Source organism: Carcharodon carcharias, chromosome 2 (genome assembly GCF_017639515.1).
Source record: "Carcharodon carcharias isolate sCarCar2 chromosome 2, sCarCar2.pri, whole genome shotgun sequence".
NCBI lineage: Eukaryota > Metazoa > Chordata > Chondrichthyes > Lamniformes > Lamnidae > Carcharodon > Carcharodon carcharias.
This window is the reverse complement of record NC_054468.1, coordinates 137,786,530-137,809,348: the sequence shown is the minus strand read 5'-3', so window position 1 is coordinate 137,809,348 and position 22,819 is coordinate 137,786,530. Positions and strand designations below refer to the sequence as shown.

At 41.7% G+C, this 22,819-nt stretch overlaps 1 protein-coding gene across 8 annotated transcripts in view; it reads left to right on the top strand.

The window, feature by feature from the left end:
• LOC121271017 (protein quaking) overlaps window positions 1-22,819 on the top strand; it is a 731,453-nt gene that overhangs the window by 332,961 nt on the left and 375,673 nt on the right. For all 8 annotated transcript variants that reach the window (XM_041176759.1, XM_041176737.1, XM_041176719.1 and 5 more), the window contains exon 3: window positions 4,686-4,802. In XM_041176759.1, the coding sequence (XP_041032693.1) occupies window positions 4,686-4,802 (117 nt within the window). The remainder of the gene's footprint in view (window positions 1-4,685; window positions 4,803-22,819) is intronic.

Sequence of the window (22,819 nt, the reverse complement as noted above, 5' to 3'; positions counted from 1 at the left end):
AAATAGTTTTTCTGTATTGGCAGATTGAATCCATTTGTCAGTTGACACTCAATAATTAGATCATCCTGTAATTTCTATACTGAAAGGAATACAAACTAAGTTCACGCAACATGAGTCTCAAATTTAATCCTTTAAACTCTGGTATCATTTAAGTGAATCCCTTCCAAGACCATTTATTATTTGTGAAATTCGGTGCCGAAAGACTGAACACTGCCTGACCAAACCTTCATAAAACTGAAGAGCTACTCCCACTTCCAATCGACTTCAGATAAAGACTAACTAAATGTTAAAATTTTCAAATACTTTTTCTACCTGTTCATGAAATGTTACTGATATCTGTACCTGGATAACTGAAAACCCTTTGCTCCTCCACTGCTCCTGGAAAATATTTAGAAAATATTCCATTTGTCTTGCTCAAATCCAAACTGGATGTCCTTATGTACTCCATCACCCATCGTTTTGACCATTCACTTAATCTATGTCCTTTTGTAACTTCCTACTCCCATCCACAGATCTAACTGTGGCTCCTAACTTAGTAACTCTCACCACGTTCTGTCCACCCATTCTGTCTGCACTCGCATTGGATCTTGGGCCATTAATGTCCCGATTTCAAAATTCACATCCTCATTTTCAAATCCTACCATGGCCTTGCCCCTTCTTACCTGTGTAACTTCCATCCAGCCCCATGGCGTCTCTGTACTTCTCAAATTCAGGCCTCTTGTGCATCCCCAATTTTCATTGCTCTATAATTGTTAGCTGAGCCTTCAGCTACCTAGGCCCACAACTCTGGAATTCCCTCTCTAAACATCTCCACCTCTCTATTTCCCTCTCCTTTAAGATACCCCTGAGCATCTACCTCTTTGATCAAGCTTTTGGCCACCTGTCTCAATAACTCCTATTATGGCTTAGGGTCAAATATTGTTTAACACTTCTGTGTAGTGCCTTGAGATATTTTGCAATGTTAACAGTGTTGTATAAATGCAAGTTGTTGTAGTTAGATCAAGGAATAGAGTTACATATATGGGAGGAAGCTGAGGACTCAAACAAATTCTTGGAGAGCATCACTCATCAGACCCAGCTAATTAGAAAATGTTCCCTTTGTCTTTACTCTGTCTCCTACCTGACAACAAATTACCAACCTATGTCACTTCAATATCATTACCGAATCTATAATTCTCACTATTATAGTCTCCCTTGCGTCCATTCTTATTGGATTCACATTCCTCTTTATTGCTCTCTTTTTCAATACATTTAGAAAAACTTCTATTAGTCTTTTTTATCATATTCCCTTTTTGGCAACACTTTACTTTCTTATCGACACTTTGTGTTGCTTTTTAGAGCAATGCAGCCTACTGGATTTGTGTGTATGTACTGGCTTTTGGAAATAGACTTTGCTGTGATTTATCTTGTTATTATCACTTTGCTGTGCATGGAACCTCTACTGTATGCAAACTGGCTGCTATATTTCTTACCGTACAACTGGACTATATTTCAAAAAATACATAATTGTGTTCCAGTCCCTCCAAAGCCTCTCCCTTCCTTATTTCCTATAACCCCCCTCAGCTCTACAACCTTCCAAAATTGCTGCACTCCTTCAATTCTGGCCTCAAGCACATCCCCTATTTCCTTCATGTCCACCATTTGTGGCTATGTGGTCTAGGCCCTAAGTTCTGGAATTCTCCTCTTAAACATCTCTGCCTTTCTCTCCTCCTTGAAGTCACCTCTTTAAATCTACCTGTTTGACCAAGTTTTTGGTCATGTGTTTGAATTACCCTATGTGACTGATAAGGCTCCAGTGAAGTGTCTTGAGAAGCTTTACCATGTTAAAGCTACTTCTTGTTGTTCTAAAGCAATTTGGGATGTCCTGAGGGTGTGAAAGGTGCTGTATAAATTATTTTTTTTCTTTTGGATGATGGGTGGTGTGAAAGGGCCCACCACATTTGTCACACCAACAGTAATAGGATGGATTTGTGGTTGGGGTTGCAGAAACTTTTAGTTCTCACTGTCCAATTTCCCTTTCCATCCCCCAATCTTTCGAGTATCTCTTCGTGCACCTCACTCCTTTATCTTCCCACTATCCAACCCTCTTTCTCCCACCTACTACTATTGCACTCCACGCAACTTCCATATTCTTCCCTGCTTCTTGCACTTAACCCTCCAGCTATTTTTTCTTTCACCCTTTAACTCTTTTATTCATTCATGGGATGTGGGCACCACTTGCTAGGCCATTATTTATTGCCCAAACCTAATTGCTTTTGAAAAGGGGGTGGTGAGCTGCCTTCTTGAACCACTGCAGTCCATATGGTGTAGGTACACCCACAGTGCCATTAAGGAGGGAGTTTCAGAATTTTGACCCAGCGACAGTGAAGGAACAGCAATATATTTACAAGTCAAGATGGTGAGTGGCTTGGTGTGGTACTTCCGGGTGGTAGTGTTCTCATGTGCCTGTTGCCTTTGTCCTTCTAGATGGTAGTGGTCATGGGCTTGGAAGGTGCTGTCAAAGTTGGTGAGGTTCCTGCTGTGCATCGTGTAGATGGTACATATTGCTGCCACTGTGCGTCAGTGGTGGAGGGATGAATATTTATGGATGGGGTGCCATTCAAGCAGACTGCTTTTTCCTGGATGATGTCAAGCTTCTTGAGTGTTATTGGAGCTGCACTTATCCAGGCAAGTGGAGAATATTCCATCATGCTCCTGACTTGTTCCTTGTGAACAGGCTTTGGGGAGTCAGCTGGTGAGTTACTCACCACAGGATTCCTAGCCTCTGACCTGCTCTTATAGCCACAGTACTTATACAGCTAGTCCAGCTTAATTTCTGGTCAATGGCAACCCCCAGGATGTTGATAGTGGGGGATTTAGCGATGGTAATGCCATTGAATGTCTGGAGGTGGTGGCTTGATTCTCTCTTGCTGGTGATGGTCATTTACTGGCACTTGTGTGACTCGAATGTTACTTGCCACTTGTCAGCCCAAGCCTGGATATTGTCCAGGTCTTGCTGCATTTGGATATGGACTGTTTTAGTATCTGAGAAGTTGCGAATGGTGCTGAACACTGTGCAATTATTAGTGAACATCCCCATTTCTGACCATATGATGGTAGGTCATTGATGGAGTAGCTGAAGATTGTTGGGCCTAGGGCACTACCCTGAGGAACTCCTGTAGTTACATCCTGGAACTGAGATGATTGTCCTCCAACAACCACAACCATCTTCCTTTGTGCTAGATATGACTCCAACCAAGGGAGAATTTTCCCCCTGATTCGCATTGACTCCAGTTTTACTCAGGCTCCTTGATGCCACATTTGATCAGATGCTGCCTTGATATCAAGGGCAGTCACTCTCACCTCACCTCTGGAGTTCATCTCTTTTGTCCATGTTTGAACCAAGGCTGTAATGAGGTCAGGAGCTGAGTGGCCCTGGCGGAACCCAAACTGAGCGTCAGTGAGCAGGTTATTGCTAAGCAAGTGCTGCGTGATGGTACTGTTGATGATCCCTTCCATCTCTTGACTGATGATGGAGAGTAGACTGGTGGTAATTGACCAGGTTGGATTTGCCCTGCTTTTTTGTACAGGAAATAACTGGGATATTTTCCATATTACTGGGTAGATGCCAGTGTTGTAGCTCTACTGGAACAGCTCGGCTAGGGGCGCTGCAAGTTCTGGAGCACATGTTTTCAGTACTGTTGCTGGAATATTGTCAGGGCCCCATAGCCTTTGCTGTATTCAGTGGCTTCAGCAATTTCTTGATATCACGTGGAGTGAATTGAATTGGCTGAAGACTAGCATCTGTATGCTGAGGACCTTTGGAGGAGGCCAAGATGAATCATCCACACAGCTCTTCTGGCTGAAGGTATTGCAAATGCTTCAGCCTTATCTTTTGCACTGATGTGCTGGGTTACCTCATCATTGACGATGGGGTTATTTGTGGAGCCGCCTCATCCAGTGAGTTGTTTAATTGTCCACTACCATTCACGACTGGATGTGGCAGGACTACAGAGCTTAGGTCTGATCCATTGTTTGTGGAATCACTTAGCTCTGTCTGTCACTTGCTGCTTGTGCTGTTTCGCATGCAAGTAGTCCTGTGTTGTACCTTCACCCATGCTGAATTTTAGTTACTGAAGGGAAAAAAATTGGCGGATAAAAAATTATTTTTGGAAAGCATTTTGAATGATGAGCTATCTGGCCACTAGCTTCTCCCAAAGTCAGAGTAAGCAGCTTATATAGGGAAACCATCTGATGGGGGAAAAGTTGACACAAAATGTGTGACAAAAACATGATCGCAGAAAGTTGAGTTAAGCAAACAGGAAGTATGTGCTAATGTAAGATTTTTAATACTTCAAAAATTGTTGTATAAGTCTGCTTAAGGCCAAGTCGAATTAAATCATGTATTTTTATTTCAAATTAGGCTTGCAAAGCTAGGTTGATTCCTTTCGGTTCCTCCTTGTTGTATGATGTCCTCCATAAAAATTGCACATGATTTACTCCATACATCTAAGCTGTTACGCAGCTCCAATCTGAATTACTTCAAAGTGCTCTCTATTTCCAGAACCTAGTGCTTAAGTTGTAAAATTTGTCGCGGTTCCTTGATAATTATAAAAAAAGTTCACTTTTTAACAGTGAAACACTTTCACTGATGTCAATGTCTCATTAAAGGACTTTAGTGATATTTCCTTTTCTCCCTTAACTAGTTCAACTTTGTTGGAAGAATTCTTGGACCCAGGGGGCTAACAGCAAAACAACTGGAAGCAGAGACAGGATGCAAGATTATGGTGCGAGGAAAGGGCTCAATGAGGGACAAGAAGAAGGTGAGTCTAATGTAACTAGATGGCTATGAAATAGCATTTTCTTTAGTACAAATGTACACACATTAATTCTTGTCTAGCATTCCAGTAAACTCTAATCTCAGAAAAATAATTCTTCATTTGATTCAGGATAGCCTCTTTTACTTACCCAAAATGGAATATTTCCCAATGTGGAACAAATAGTTCAATCCATGAGACTTGATGCTATATGTTGTGCTCAACACTCCCTTGCTGATTAAAGTTGCATACCAGATCAGGTTACCACTTCAATGTGCTTGCTATAGTTGGGGTGTTTTGTCAGTATTTAGCTAATTTGACCTTGGAAAAGAAATAAGGAACACAGTTCATCTGACCCACTGAATACTTTCCTATTCTGCCACATGATCAGAGGGTGCTTCTCGAGTATTTTGTATTCATGATGTAATTTTTTAAACTTAGGTTGCGGTAATCAATTTGTTTACTTTGGATGGAAAGTGGGAACAAGCTATGTCGTCCTCTGTTAAATCACGTAATATTATTGATTAGTTCAAGCAGCTGGATGAATATTAAAGATTGGATTGAAAATATAAGGATAAGTTTGAAGATGTAGCTGATGATGTGAAAAGATCTGTGGAATATGACTCATCAAGTTCGAATGATAAATTGTTATCCTGGAAACTCTGCCTATTTACTTTAGAAGTGAAGGAAAAATAATGAAACCCTTATTACTGAAGTTGTGGTTATGCAGAATGAATAAGTTGGGAGAGTCAGCGATGGTGGATAATTTGCATGGTGCATTATGAATTGATTTTATAAGCCACATGGCCGCAATATTAGGAACCAAAAAAGTTTCTTGCACTGTATTATTTACAAACAGGATGTGTACCTGTACTCACCACAGTGGGAAAATACTGATTTGTGTTTGGAATGTCTTCTGTGGGGCCCATGTATTTGAAGCACAATCCATTGCTCCAATGATTTTTGTTTTGTGTAACTATTTGAATTCTATAAAGAATTTAATTCTTATTACAATGGTTACATAAATCAGATGCTTTCATTAATGTGGTTAAGTTTACCAGTAGATTGTTTAAATTTAGGTGCTGCCATGGCATCCACTTTGCAATATCATTAGTTCCAATTTATAATAACTGATTTACTGCTCACAGAAAACATGAAGATTATAGTTTGAAATGCAAAACTAACAAGCCAGATGATTAAAATTCAAATAGTAGATCATGAATGGAAAGTAGTGATTTTTTGTTAGTTCTGATTGGTATATAAATGAGAATAGCATACATAAATAAGTTAAGCTCTTTGTAGATTGATTTACAGTGTAAAATAAAATGATTTAAGACAATGCTTTAGATAAGCGACTTGATTAAGTTAGTTTATGGGTGTTTTTTGGATTGGAGAAAAGTATATAATCATGTTCCCCTTGAGTTGGTACTAGGACTAGGACCACTGCTATTCTTGATCTACAGTAATGACTTAGAGTGGGATTTTCTGGCCCCACCCACCACTGGGATCATTCGGTCCCACCAAAAGTCAATGGACTTTTGGCTGGGCTGCCACATTCTCTGTGGTGGGTCCTGCCACGACAGGGCTGGAAAACCCCAGCCCTAGACTTGGTGCGCATGGCACAATTTCAAAATTTGGAGATGGTGCAAAACTTGCAAATGTCGTGACCTGTGAGGAGAATAGTGAAAGACTTTAAGAGGGCGTACAGGCTGGTGGATTGGGCAGATACATGGCAGATGAAATCTAAAGCAGAGAAGTATAAAGTGATACATTTTGGTAGAAGGACTGAGGAGAGGCAACATAAAATAAAGGACACAATTTTAAAAGGGGAGCAGGGGTAGAGGGATCAGGGGTGTATGTGCACAAATCATTGAAGGTGACAGGACAGTTTGAGAACATGGTTAATAAGCATACAGGATCCTGGGAGCTTTTAAAATAGAGACAAAGAGTACAAAAGCAACTTTATAAACCTTCATGAATCTTAATGTAACATTAGTTTTGCCTCAGATGGAGTATTGTATCCAATTCTGGGCAACACACTTCAGGAAGTATGTGAAAGCATTAGGGAGGGTAGGAAAAGATTTATGAGAATGGTTCAAGGGACGAAGGACTTTAGTTATGTGGATATATTAGAGAAGCCTGGGTTGCTCTCCTGAGAGAGGAGAAGGTTGAAAGGAGATTAGATAGAGGTGCTCAAAATCATGGAGGGCTAGACAAATCAGATAGGAAGAAACTGATCCATTGGTGAAAATGCGAGAAGCAGATGTCACCAATTTTAAGGTGAATGGTAAAAGAACCGAAGGTACATGAGGGAACACTTTTTTACCCAGCCTGTCTTTAGGACCTGGAATGCATTGCCGGAAAATGTGGTGAATGTAGATTCAATCGTGGCTTTCAAAGGAAATCGAATAATTATCTGAAGAGAAAAAATTTGCAGGGCTATGGAGAAAGGACTGGAGTTTGGGGCTAGCTGAGCTGCCATGGACATGAAGGGCTGAGTGGCAGCCTTCTGTGCTGTAAACATTCTATGCTTCTTTGATTACTTAATTATTGGTCAGTACAATTTTTTTGCATCAGAAACATACAGCATTTTATTCCTTATTAACATAGGTACTGTATGGCCAGTGAACTTTTGCAGGATATTTTGGTTATAATTTTAAGGACTCTTAAGTGTTAGCAGTTATTATGGAGGCAAAACTTTCAGTTGCTGCTGAACCAGAAGGTTGTGGGTTCAAATCTCACTCCAGGATTTGAGGACAAAAATCAAAGTTGACATTCGAGTGCATTGCTGGGGGAGCGTTGCAGTGTCAGAGATGCCACCTTTCAGATGAGATGTTAAACTGAGACCCCATCCCCCCCCACCCGCAGGTGGTTGTAAAAGATACCATGCCATTATTTTAATGTGGAGTAGGGATTTATCCCAGGTACCCTGGCCAATATTTATCTCTCAATTAACATCGCAAAACAGATTATCTAGCCATCATTACATTGCTATTTGTGGGAGCTTGCTGCGCACAAATTGGCTACACATTTCCTACATTACAAAAGTGATTATACTCCAAGTGTACTTCATTGGCTGTGAAGTGCTTTGAGACATCTTGCGGTCATGAAAGATGCTGTACAAATGCAAGTCTTTTTCTTTATCTCATAATGGAAAGTCTTAAGAAGGCTGATGCCAAGACCAAACTGTTTTGAAGTATGACACTAAATTTGATGGTTTTCATCTGATCAAATGTGGGCCAATAAGAGGGATAAGTTAAGCTACTTTACACTCCTTGTTTGAGTGACTATGTTATAAGTGAATTATATTGGTTGTCTGTAATCTGATATTTTGGTCACACATGCAGTTTTGTGTATTCAGCAGTAGCTAACAACTTAAACAAAAACAGAATTACCTGGAAAAACTCAGCAGGTCTGGCAGCATCGGCGGGGAAGAAAAGAGTTGACGTTTCGAGTCCTCATGACCCTTCGACAGAACTTGAGTTCGAGTCCAAGAAAGATTTGAAATATAAGCTGGTTTAAGGTGTGTGTGTGGGGGGCGGAGAGATAGAGAGACAGAGAGGTGGAGGGGGGGGTGTGGTTCTAAGGGCAAACAAGCAGTGATAGAAGCAGATCATCAAAAGATGTCAACAACAATAGTACAATAGAACACATAGGTGTTAGAGTTAAAGTTGGTGATATTATCTAAACGAATGTGCTAATTAAGAATGGATGGTAGGGCACTCAAGGTATAGCTCTAGTGGGGTTTTTTTTATTATATAATGGAAATAGGTGGGAAAAGGAAAATCTTTATAATTTATTCGAAAAAAAAAGGGAAGGGGGAAACAGAAAGGGGGTGGGGATGGGGGAGGGAGCTCACGACCTAAAGTTGTTGAATTCAATATTCTGTCCGGAAGGCTGTAAAGTCCCTAGTCGGAAGATGAGGTGTTGTTCCTCCAGTTTGCGTTGGGCTTCACTGGAACAATGCAGCAAGCCAAGGACAGACATGTGGGCAAGAGAGCAGGGTGGAGTGTTAAAATGGCAAGCGACAGGGAGGTTTGGGTCATTCTTGCGGACAGACCGCAGGTGTTCTGCAAAGCGGTCGCCCAGTTTACGTTTGGTCTCTCCAATGTAGAGGAGACCACATTGGGAGCAACGAATGCAGTAGACTAAGTTGGGGGAAATGCAAGTGAAATGCTGCTTCACTTGAAAGGAGTGTTTGGGTCCTTGGACGGTGAGGAGAGAGGAAGTGAAGGAGCAGGAGTTGCATCTTTTGCGTGGGCATGGGGTGGTGCCATAGGAGGGGGTTGAGGAGTAGGGGGTGATGGAGGAGTGGACCAGGGTGTCCCGGAGGGAGCGATCCCTACGGAATGCCGATAAAGGGGGTGAAGGGAAGATGTGTTTGGTGGTGGCATCATGCTGGAGTTGGCGGAAATGGCGGAGGATGATCCTTTGAATGCGGAGGCTGGTGGGGTGATAAGTGAGGACAAGGGGGACCCTATCATGTTTCTGGGAGGGAGGAGAAGGCGTGAGGGCGGATGCGCGGGAGATGGGCCGGACATGGTTGAGGGCCCTGTCAACGACCGTGGGTGGAAAACCTCGGTTAAGGAAGAAGGAGGACATGTCAGAGGAACTGTTTTTGAATGTAGCATCATCGGAACAGATGCGACGGAGGCGAAGGAACTGAGAGAATGGGATGGAGTCCTTACAGGAAGCGGGGTGTGAGGAGCTGTAGTCGAGGTAGCTGTGGGAGTCGGTGGGTTTGTAATGGATATTGGTGGACAGTCTATCACCAGAGATTGAGACAGAGAGGTCAAGGAAGGGAAGGGAAGTGTCAGAGATGGACCACGTGAAAATGATGGAGGGGTGGAGATTGGAAGCAAAATTAATAAATTTTTCCAAGTCCCGACAAGAGCATGAAGCGGCACCGAAGTAATCATCGATGTACCGGAGAAAGAGTTGTGGAAGGGGGCCGGAGTAGGACTGGAACAAGGAATGTTCCACATACCCCATAAAGAGACAGGCATATCTGGGGCCCATGCGGGTACCCATAGCCACACCTTTTATTTGGAGGAAGTGAGAGGAGTTGAAGGAGAAATTGTTCAGCGTGAGAACAAGTTCAGCCAGACGGAGGAGAGTAGTGGTGGATGGGGATTGTTCGAGCCTCTGTTCGAGGAAGAAGCCAAGGGCCCTCAGACCATCCTGGTGGGGGATGGAGGTGTAGAGGGATTGGACGTCCATGGTGAAGAGGAAGCGGTAGGGGCCAGGGAACTGGAAATTGTTGATGTGACGTAAGGTGTCAGAGGAATCACGGATGTAGGTGGGAAGGGACTGGACAAGGGGAGAGAGAAGGGAGTCAAGATAACGAGAAATGAGTTCTGTGGGGCAGGAGCAAGCTGAGACGATCGGTCTACCGGGGCAGTTCTGTTTGTGGATTTTGGGTAGGAGATAGAAGCGGGCCGTCCGAGGTTGGGCGACTATCAGGTTGGAAGCTGTGGGAGGGTATGTGGAACATTCCTTGTTCCAGTCCTACTCCGGCCCCCTTCCACAACTCTTTCTCCGGTACATCGATGATTACTTCGGTGCCGCTTCATGCTCTCGTCGGGACTTGGAAAAATTTATTAATTTTGCTTCCAATCTCCACCCCTCCATCATTTTCACGTGGTCCATCTCTGACACTTCCCTTCCCTTCCTTGACCTCTCTGTCTCAATCTCTGGTGATAGACTGTCCACCAATATCCATTACAAGCCTACCGACTCCCACAGCTACCTCGACTACAGCTCCTCATACCCCGCTTCCTGTAAGGACTCCATCCCATTCTCTCAGTTCCTTCGCCTCCGTCGATTCTGTTCCGATGATGCTACATTCAAAAACAGTTCCTCTGACATGTCCTCCTTCTTCCTTAACCGAGGTTTTCCACCCACGGTCGTTGACAGGGCCCTCAACCATGTCCGGCCCATCTCCCGCGCATCCGCCCTCACGCCTTCTCCTCCCTCCCAGAAACATGATAGGGTCCCCCTTGTCCTCACTTATCACCCCACCAGCCTCCGCATTCAAAGGATCATCCTCCGCCATTTCCGCCAACTCCAGCATGATGCCACCACCAAACACATCTTCCCTTCACCCCCTTTATCGGCATTCCGTAGGGATCGCTCCCTCCGGGACACCCTGGTCCACTCCTCCATCACCCCCTACTCCTCAACCCCCTCCTATGGCACCACCCCATGCCCACGCAAAAGATGCAACTCCTGCTCCTTCACTTCCTCTCTCCTCACCGTCCAAGGACCCAAACACTCCTTTCAAGTGAAGCAGCATTTCACTTGCATTTCCCCCAACTTAGTCTACTGCATTCGTTGCTCCCAATGTGGTCTCCTCTACATTGGAGAGTCCAAACGTAAACTGGGCGACCGCTTTGCAGAACACCTGCGGTCTGTCCGCAAGAATGACCCAAACCTCCCTGTCGCTTGCCATTTTAACACTCCACCCTGCTCTCTTGCCCACATGTCTGTCCTTGGCTTGCTGCATTGTTCCAGTGAAGCCCAACGCAAACTGGAGGAACAACACCTCATCTTCCGACTAGGGACTTTACAGCCTTCCGGACTGAATATTGAATTCAACAACTTTAGGTCGTGAGCTCCCTCCCCCATCCCCACCCCCTTTCTGTTTCCCCCTTCCCTTTTTTTTTCGAATAAATTATAAAGATTTTCCTTTTCCCACCTATTTCCATTATATAATAAAAAAAACCCCACTAGAGCTATACCTTGAGTGCCCTACCATCCATTCTTAATTAGCACATTCGTTTAGATAAAATCACCAACTTTAACTCTAACACCTATGTGTTCTATTGTACTATTGTCGTTGACATCTTTTGATGATCTGCTTCTATCACTGCTTGTTCGTCCTTACAACCACACCCCCCCCCCCCCCACCTCTCTGTCTCTCTATCTCTCCGCCCCCCACACACACACCTTAAACCAGCTTATATTTCAAATCTTTCTTGGACTCGAATTCAAGTTCTGTCGAAGGGTCATGAGGACTCGAAACGTCAACTCTTTTCTTCTCCGCCGATGCTGCCAGACCTGCTGAGTTTTTCCAGGTAATTCTGTTTTTGTTTTGGATTTCCAGCATCCGCAGTTTTTTTGTTTTTAGCTAACAACTTAGTTTACATTTTGTTGTGACTGTTTTCCACAAAGGGTGATTGTTTATATCGTGATTAATTAAAGTTAGATAGCACAATGAAAAGTTTTAATGTGTTTGTTTTTATTGAAATCCGCATTCCAACTTTGTTCCTACTTTTCTGAGGGGAGAACATATTGTGCAGTAAGTCAAAAGAAAGTGACTCCTTTCAGGTAAGGCTTATGATTTTGAGCACCATGACATTGTACGTAGTAAGTGTTCATATTTCACTGCAGGATGGTAACATTGATTTATCGTTCAAAATTTATATATAAAGAATACACTGCTGATTTTTCGAGAAGTTTACCAAATTAAATTTGGGCCTGTTCAAGGTATTTGAATAGCTCTGTGGGTTGGTAAAAACAGAACAATCGTGGAGGTGATTGATGCATGGTATTGATTAAAATGCAGTTTTCTAAATTGCAATGAAATAATGTGAAAGTAGGAAGCTGAAATGTTAAATTTTAACTTTGATTTCTTAAGGGAATGGACAAAAGTTGCCTTAAAAAAATTGTTCTCATGCTTTGGTGTAAAAAGAAACTGGGCAAGACTATTCTGCATGAACTATAACCCGTAGCAGCAAATGTTACAAGTTTACAATTTATGTTTTTGGGTCTCTTGTGGCATTGATCATGGGGATTCAATATTAAATATAGTTTTCTGGTGAAGTGGAATTGGAATGGAACATGATTGAACCCAAGGTGTGCGAACATAATTCAGATACAATTTTGAAGTTGCATATTCAGTCCTGATTTTTAAATTCTATTTCTATTTTTATTTGATTTATGATTAATTAGTAAAATTCACAACATTTTTGGAAGTGCAAAGTTGGTTGGAGCACATGCTAAGGAGTTGGGAGATGTAAAACGGAGATCCTACAACATCGCCACTGGAAAGTCTTACTTCAGTTGTATAGAGAGCCTTAGATAGTACCTGTAGTACTGTGTGCAGTTTTTGTCCCCTTACCTTGGGAAGGATATTATTGCCATAGAGAGAGTACAATGATATTTCACCAGACTTGTTCCTGGGATGGCGGGACTGTCCTATGAACAAAGATTGCAAAAACTGGGCCTGTATTCTCTAGATTTTTGAAGAATGAGAAGTGATCTAGTTGAAACCTTCAAAATACTTAAAGTAATAGACAGCCCAGAAGGAAAAAAACAGTTTGGACCAGTACTCTTAATTCCCCGTTTTACTGGTATTCCATTTTAAGGTATACAAGACCAGTTTGGAACAGTATTCTTATTTCCCAGTTTTTACTGTTTTTTTCCTTCTGGGAGGATAGATACTTAGAGGGATAGACAAGTAAGATATTTCTGCTGGTTGGGGAGCCTAGAACCAGAGGACAAAATTTCAAAATAAGAGGGAGGCCAGTAGGACCGAGTTGAGGAGAAATCTTTTTACTCAGAGGGTTGTGAATCTTTAGAATTCTGCACCCCAGAGGGCTGTGAAAGCTCAGTCATTGAGTATGTTTAAAGCAGAGATTGACAGATTTCTAAAAAGCAATGATATAAAAGGATATGGGGATAGTGTGGGAAAAGGTGTTGAAGTGGATGATCAGCCATGATTGTATTGAATGGCGGAGCAGGCTCGATGGACTGAATGGCCTACTCCTGCTCCTATGTTCCTAAGAAAATGTAATGTGACAAGTTTATAGAGGCACTATCTATTATCAATGTAGACATAGAATTTATAATAGAGTATTGACACTAGATGCAGGTGTAAGATTTTTAACATATTAATATAAACTGTAACAAATCATGTCATTGTCTCTACAACAATCAATATTATCTCAATCTAAACACGACCATTTTAGCAAATAGAAATTATTAATCTTTCAACAGTTTTGTAACTTAACACTTTTCCAAATTAAGATTTCTGTTTTCAGTAAAAACTGTGAATCCAATTTGAATTTTCCATGATGGCGTACTTTCTGTTCTGAGCACTTTCTATATCGCAATTTTAAATGGTGATAATTTGTTATTTTTAGTTTAATTAGCAGTGCATGACATAAATTTGAAGAGACTGCGAGCACCAAATCAAGTGTTATCAGTAATGTGAGCTTATGATTGTGGTTTGCAGAGGGAAACCAGCTGATCATGAGCTGCTGTTCTTCAGAGCAAGCAAATTTTTCTCTACTTGAGGCTAGATAAATGAAGTAAATGGAACTCTCATTTCCCTGTAGTTTACATCCATCTGAGAGGGCAAATCTCCAGTATTGCAGCACTCCCTCTGTACTGCACTTAAGTGTTAGGCTAGATTATTTGTTCAAGAGTTTGGAATGGGACATGAATGAACAACCTTCCTACTTCAAGACAAGAATGATATCCGCCGAGGCTGACACTACACTCGTTACTCTTATAGCCTTGATAATTTAGATTGGATGGTAAATAAGCCTTTGCATCTGCAGTTGAGGGAAACAGAGAGAAAGAACAAACTGACACATAATAACAGTTGTATCTGATAAATATGTAATTACCCAACAAAAATCTAAAACTACATTGATTGCAAAGTAGCAAGTGTTAGTGATTTAGTTCTAGGGGCAAAATTCAGTATTTGCCATGCAACTTGAAGAAAAGACCATTAGAGCCATCAATCTCCCATCGAATGAATGGGGCGACTTTGCACAGAGTTCATCCATCCTTCATACATGCTATCCCATGGGAAAGGCAAAAAACCTGTGATAAATTAAAGTAAAATTTTGGAATATTCTCTTTTCTGTCAATCAAGCAAGCTCCAACAGACTACATTTGCTGAGTTATAATCAGCAACATATCCCCTATAACTGGAAATGTCCCCTTCCCTCAGAAACTTGTTAATTTTCCTTTTCATTGACGGTTACATTTCAGTACTCATTGCTTGTCCTTGCAGTTTATTACAGAGCATGATGACGCTCCGTAAAAAAACATACAACCTTGCATCTAACCTAACTTTGTTTGCCTAAGGATTTTATAAGCATGATCTCTAGTGCTACCATGTAAAACCTTTTCAAGGCACATATCTAAATAGATTCTATGTAAACACCATAATTTTGAAAATATCAAACTCTAGAATGTAAAATTTGCTAATCACCTTGGTAACCCTTCTCTGCAATCTCTCTAGAGTCTCAGTATCCTTTACCATGGGCAGAACTTTTCATATGGCGGGGCCGATCACTGCCAGCGATCAGCTCTGTGCTGCCATTTTACGCGGGCAGGCCAATTAAGGCCCACCCAGCGTAATACGCAGCTGGTAGCGCTCAGCGGGGGAAGGAGGGAGAATTGGGGCCAGCGCTCTTTCACATGTGTGTGCGAAAAAGCGCTTCAATCTCCCTGAGGCAGCTCCGTGCTTTAGTAAACCTCATCCCACTCATGGATGAGGTTTCCTAAAAAACACGAAGGCCTCTTGGCCTTTTCGCCTGCCTGCCAACCGTCATTAACAGGTATTTCAATTCATTTCTAAATGGCCTTAATAGGCTGTTTACATATCGTCAGGCCAGCAACCAACTCTGGCACGCATCCTCCAAACAGAATATCGCGTGACTGTGCGATAACATCAGGATGCACACCTGATGTCATCGCGCATCATTTTATGAGATGGCGTATCGGGCCTGCCCCCGCACGCCTACTGAAAAATTCTGCCCCATACGTGGCAATCAAAGCAAGACACAGATCTTCCAAGGACAGATGCCCCAGAGACTTATTACCCTTCATTTATGCATTTTATGGTCCTGATAATACAATTTCTTTTGCCTTCTGTTATTTCTTGTGTGCTTTATTTAGCAATCAGCTGCTACACGCTGGTCTCCTTTAACCACTTTATTTGACTGGTGCTCCTGCATTATGTAAACATGCCTTACAGTTTCCTAAGTCTGCCAGTGGGCCCCTTACCCAGTACATAAATCGGCAATGAACCACTGAATTTTGTTCTGAAGTACTAACTGATGAATTTATGAATGCTATCATTTAAGATAGAAAGTTAAGTTGAGTTCTCCTTTTAAATGATACTATTACTTTACAGAATATTCATTTTACACTTTATGGTAATGGTAAGTTTTAGCTAAAAGTTTCTGCACTATTTGTTTCTTTATTCATTTCTTATCCAAACCTCAAATCTGACCACTATTGAAAATACTGCCTGGAAGTGGCTTATTTTAGTGCATATGAGGTAAAGTGACCTTGGCCAAGCAAAATGTACCCTTGCTGCTCACTACAATCTGCAATTGCAGTCAACTTTAGATAAACGTGCAGATAAACACAAATATAGAGTTCCGGCAGATCAGACCGCTTCCTATTCACCCCCATTGGGTAGAATTCTCAAACCCAGGAGCATATGCAAGTATTTCTGATCCAAGCATACTTCACTCCACAATGTCCTTTATTCTCCAATCCCAAAGCCCACCAGATGGATTGTCCATTCCAAATTTTGCCTATAAGTTGCAGATCACTTTAGAAATAATTTTTGTGTAAAGTTTTTTAATGTTCTGGTTTTGTTTTGACTCAGTTGTTGCATGAATAATCATCCTGGTTTAGGGCTTTGCAGATTGGCCAATTTTATTTGTAGTGTATAGAATTCCTAATGCAACTAAATTTTTTTTTACAAACTTGTCTGTATTATGGTTTAAATGTATTCTCTATTGATCTCTCTGCATTTGGCCTCATTAGTAGAACTGTTGTCATGTTACTTGTGAATCTACACTTTTCTAGGAGTGTGTACAACAGAAAACAAACCATTGGATGACTTGAAGCTTATGCCTTGTAGTAAGTGATGCCATCAGAATATCATTTATATTGCTGTTTGGAATTTCAACAGCTGCCATTAGTCTATATTGCTTTCATGTAGGGTTACCATGACAACCAATTTTTCACAAAAATACTGTAGGCATGTGCTGACTAAAAAGTTTTCTGGTATGTGCTGCATTCTTGCTAGCATTATATATTAGAGCATCAACATATAATGGTCAAGTTGCCATAACATAATTATACGCTGTTGTGGAACATTGACATGCCAGACACGTATATTTGAAGTGACTGCTTTGGTAGCAGGCCTGTGTAAACTGGTCCTTTCAGGCTGCTGTGTGCTTACAATGTACTGTTTGAGAATTGAGAGTTTGAAACAGCTGAATTTGAGGCTTGAAAACAATCTTTTAACCTATCAAGGTATTTAGAAACATGGTCATTCTGGAAAGTAATGGAATAATATACTTGTAACCTATCTTTATTCAGTTATGTCATGTTTGATCTGTACCTCAATTCCATTTTACCTGCCTTAGCTCAATTTCGCTTGATATTTTATCCAACAAAAATCTATTGGTTTTTGCAGGTTGATAAATTTCCTGACTCAAAAATTGCAAATTTTCAGTTAAAACAGCTGGATGGAGGCTGCCAGGTTTTCCATCAAGAAAGAGCTGGATCTCTCAGACTGCACAGGTAGCCCTGATCCTCAGCTACAATTAAGAAGAGTCTTAGCTTCACAAATGATGTATGCTGCAATGTTCTAAAATATGATTCAATTTAGTTTCTAATTTTACATCACTCCAGATCTTATTGGAAAAAGACACTCTCCCAATTCATTTACAGCTGCACTTTCAAAATCTTACTGTCTAGCCTATGATCCTCCAATCACCACAATATTTCCTCAGCTACCAGTCTTCTGAACCACATTCTCATCTCCACGCCCTTGGATGCCCTAATGCCCGTTAAAACCATTACTCGCTCTCACCCTGGTCATTCCCCCTGGTAAGGCCCCCATTTACTGCTCCCTGAAAACAAAGGGATGGGGACATGAATGTCTATGGCAGACAACTAGTTTCATTCATCAACAGATAAGGCTGAACCACACAAATCATTTTCAGGTCTTGCTCTTCTCTGTCAAAACTGTACATTATTCCAGGATTATGCCTTGGCTGCTTTTCCATGCTGCAAACTACATTCGTTTAAGGCATGCTGCCTGCACCCTCATAGAATCAAACAGTGGTTATAGCATAGGAGGAGGCTATTCGGCACAATGAATCCATGCTAGCTCTTTGCCCTTAGTCCTGCAAAGTTTTTTTTACTTTCAGGTGTCTATCCAATTCTCTCTTGAAAGTCACCATTAAGTTTACCTCTACCACCCTTTCAGGCAGTGTATCCCAGATTGTAACCACTTGCTGCATTAAAAAAAAATCCTCATGTTGCCTTTGGTATTTTTGAATTTTTTAAACTGGTGTCCTCTGGTTCTTGACCATTCTCCCTTGGAATTCATTGCCACAGAAGGCTGTGGAGGCCAGGTCATTGAGTGGATTTAAGACTGAGATAGATAGGTTCTTGATTGGTAAGGGGATCAAAGGTTACGGGAGAATGGGGTTGAGAAACTTATCAGCCATGATTGAATGGCGGAGCAGACTCGATGGGCCGAATGGCCTAATTTCTGCTCCTATGTCTTATGGTCTTGGGAAGTTTCACTCTATCTACTATGTCTAGACCCCTCATGATTTTGAACACCTCTATCAAATCTCCTCTCGACCTCTTTACTAAGAGGAATGCCCCAGCTTCTCCACTCCACTGATATAATTGAAGTCTCTCATCCCTGCAGTGATTCTCATGAATCTTTTCTGCATCCTTCCTAATGTCTTCACGTCCTTCCTAAAATGTGGTGCCCAGAATTGGACACAGTACTCCAGCTGTTGCCAAACCAGTATTTTATAAAGGTTCATGAAGTTTTATAAAGTTTTCTTTCTAGAGAAAAGAGCCCTAGCTTTGTTCAGTCTTTCCTGATGGTCATAATCTTAATTCTGCTGGATCTGCTCTAGCTATAATGCTGCTGCATGAGTAACCTGGGCATGCCTTCTTTCTGCCCTATAAGCGGGCACTGGAGAGGCTGGCAGAATTCTATACATATCCTGCTCTTCTGAAAGATGAAAAAAATCATCTCAATGCATTGCTGCCAATTCCCACTAGGCTTTCACACTGGCTCAGCATGAACAGACCTCTGTGACAGTGTTCCTAATTGTACCAGTGAGATCATCAATGCCTTGCCTCAGGTTGTCTGTCACACCACTTGTCATACCTGTCAAGGCTGGAAGAGACAGTTTATTCCAATCTGGCTATCCAGGGCTCTATGGCAACAGTCTAGACATGTACTGAAGTACCCAGAGGGTACAGAGAGACTACCGGCTAAATGCTCTTAAGAGTTTCAGTCCTGGGACCTCTACCACAGATGGTCCTATACTACCACATGCAGTGCTGTTAAATTACCTTCCAATGTTTTGCATTCGTAACAAGTGGACTTCTCCACCTGAACCCACAAATTTAGATTCGGACATGTAAGAGAATGTTACCTTCATATGCTAATGGACTAATGAGTGGCAATGAGTTAGTAGTGTATTCTTTCCACAGTATTTGCTCTGCAACAGGATCAAGCCTAATTTAAATATAAACAATGTTTTCTGTATTAATGCTTTGACAAACCAATTAAATACCACTGGTAATATCTTATCTAAATTAATTTGTTAACACCTGACCATATTTTCCATAGTTTTCTGAAATAGGTTATGTGGAGGGTAAAATCAAGATGAGGAAACTTTGGTATGACGTTTAAATGCCCTTTTTTAAAAATTAAGTTTTTGGTTTGTTTCTGTTAATAATGAAGAGTCACCTACTGGATTCACTTAGTTGAAAACAAAACCTAGGTGAAGTCACAGGGCTCCATTCAGGTTAGCCCATAACAGCTTATTGCTTTTTATAACTGCCGTTTGCAGTCTTCATTCAATGTCATGGGTTAGATTTCAGAAAATGTTGGCCTTCTTGCGATGAGGGGCAATAAATTGCATTACAGACCTATGTGGGGCTACTTTACTTGGTTATTTTAATTAATTACATGCACATGATGTCTATTAATAAAAAAGTACATGGGTTCACAGCCAAGTTGCTTCAAGTATAGTTGCTCCAGAGTGGATGAAAAGAATCCTCTTCACTGTGGCATGTTGATACTGTATGTAATATTCTTTAATTCAGTTAGACATTGTAATGCATGAAGTCAGTCTTGTAATTCCATTGGGCATTTCAATACATGGCCAGACTCCAATTGTGTCAACTATTGTAAAAGATGAGCAATTGCCATTTTGTTGTGCAGATAGATGGCTCTAGCTGTTCATTCTGTTGAACATAATGAATAAATTAGAATGCTTACGTTTGGGTACTGAATTGCCTCAGTGGCTCCAGGAATAAATCTGTAATGCTTCATTATATTGTAGTATGTAATTTGTAGCTCAAATTGTATATAAAATAGTACAGGATGGATAATTTGAATTTGCCTCATGACTTCTAAAAACTTGATTTTTACATCAATGTATTTTCACATTCTAGTTAATTTTGAACAGTTTGTCAGATTTGTCTGTGGTAACATTTCTTTTAACTCGAACACCTAGAAGAAAATTTCCACAATGTGTCATTGAAGCACCAGTGGAAAGGCTGCCTTTTAGTCTCAGAGTCCCAAATAGAATGGTTGCAAAACAGTAGGAGACCATTGGGCCCACTGTGTTTGTGTTGGACCTCTGAAGGGGCAATTTGTCTAATGCCACACCCCTGTCTTTTTCCCTGTAATGATTCAATTCCCTTTTGAAAACTTCAGTTGATCCTGCCTCTACCACATACTCAGGCAGTGCATTCCAGATCTGAACCACTCATAGCGTGAAAAGGTTTTTCCTCATGCTGCCTTTGCTTCTTTTGCCATTTACCTTAAATCTGGTTCTCGATCCTTCCACCAACAGGAACACTTTCTCCCTACCTACTCTGTCCAGACTTCTCATAATTTTCGGTACCACTTTTAAATCTCCTCTCAACCTCTCTCCTCCAAGGAGAACAGTCCCAACTTAAGAACAAAGAAAAGTATAGCACAGGAACAGGCCCTTTGGCCCTCCAAGCCTCGGCCGATCATATTGCCCATCAACTAAAACATTTTGCACTTCCGGGGTCCGTATCCCTCTATTCCCATCCTATTCATGTATTTGTCAAGCTGCCTCTTAAACACCACTATCGTACCTGCTTCCACCACCTCCTCCAATCTTTCTACGTAACTGAAGTTCCTCATCCCTGGAACAATTCTCATGACTCTTTCGTGCACCCTCTCTAATGCCTTCAGAGCTTTCTTAAAGCGTGGTGACAGAACTCGCAATGCTCCAGTTGAGGCTGCACGAGTGTTTTATACAGGTTTAACGTAACTTGCTTGCTTTTGTACTCTATGCCATTTTGATAATGCCCAGGATGCCTTTTGCTTTATTAACCGTGCTCCAAACCTATCCTGTCATCATCAGTGATTTATTCACATATACACCCAGGCCCCATGTGCTTCTGAGGCTCCTTTAGAATTGTACCCTTTATTTTATATTGTCTATATGGCCAGGATTTCGTGGTTGGCAAGCGGGTGGTGGGGCCTGCTCGGTGACGTGTAAAATGACACGTGGTGACCTCGGGCAGAACTCCCGAAGTCACCACGGTCCATTTGAATTTTCAGGTAGGCGGGGCTCAGCAGAATCAGCTGTGCGACCATCAACCTGTCAATGGCCAATTGAGGCCATTGACAGAGTCATTAAACTAATTAATGGACCTGCCTGTCCAACCTTAAGGTCGGCAGGCAGGCCAGGAGCCCTGGCAGGCGTTGAAAAAGCATGAAACCTCATCCATGGGTGGGATGAGGTTTCATGTAGGTTTTTAAAAATGTTATTAAAGTGTATGTAAAAGTTATGGACATGTCCTGACTCATGTGGCAGTGTCACATGAGGGGACATGTCCAGGATTATTTTTTTCTATTTTTCAGATTTTTAAATGTACAGCCGATCTCCCTGAGACAGCACTTAGCCTCAGGGAGGTGAGTGCGCTCTTTCATGAGCATGTACAAAAGAGCGCACTCTTGGTTTAAGGAATCCACCCCCCGCCCGCACAGGGAGTGCACAGCGCTTCTGTGCGTACATCACGCTGGGCGGACCTTAATTGGCCCGCCCAAGTAAAATGGCGTCGTGCCCCCAGTCGGGGGCACTGATCGGAGGCGCGCCTGCTCTTCAACTTCCCCTCCCCCGACGGGGCAAAAATTCTGCCCTAGGTTTTTCCTACCAAAATGAATCACTTCACACTTTCTCTACATTCAATTTTATTTGCCATTTATTGACCCATTGCATGAACCTGTTTATGTCCTTTTGGAGTTCTACACTACTCTCCTCACTGTTCACTTTTGTAACATCACAAATTTTGAGATTGTGCCCTGTACACCAAGATCTAGATCATTAATATTTACCAGGCAGAGCAGGAGTCTGAACACTGACCCCTGGGGAACTCCACTCCAAACCTACTTTCAGTCTGAAAAACAACTGTTTGTCACTGTTCTGGATCTAGGAACAAGGAACATACTGGGCAATTTCAAGTTAACAATCTCACTCAAAAGGTCATTTCGATGGGTATCATCTGGTGTGGACAATTGAAATCTCTCATTGGTACAATTGGGAATCCTAATTACTAACTGGGAACTGCTGCTGGAACTGGGTGTGTGGTCAAGCTCCGTTATGATGGCTTAGTTGTTGAATAGTTTACTGATCATTGTCCAGGCTGACACATGTAGGATTATTATGGGTTAATTACCACAGGGCCACAATCTTGGAATGTATTTTACCTGCTGGTCCCACCTGCAAGAATGTAAAATGAGGATGGAAAATTGGAAAGATAAGGGGAAGATTGTAATTTTATTCTTGCATGAACTAATATTGAAATGATGAACTGGTTGAATAGAGTTCATACGAAAGGCCGAGGTTTAGTCTCTGATCTGTGCTTTGTTAACTGTGTACCAAAGTAGTATCCAGGGTTCTAAAGTAGATCTCAGTTCCTTTGATTAGGGAGGGAATATGGATCAAGGTTGTTGC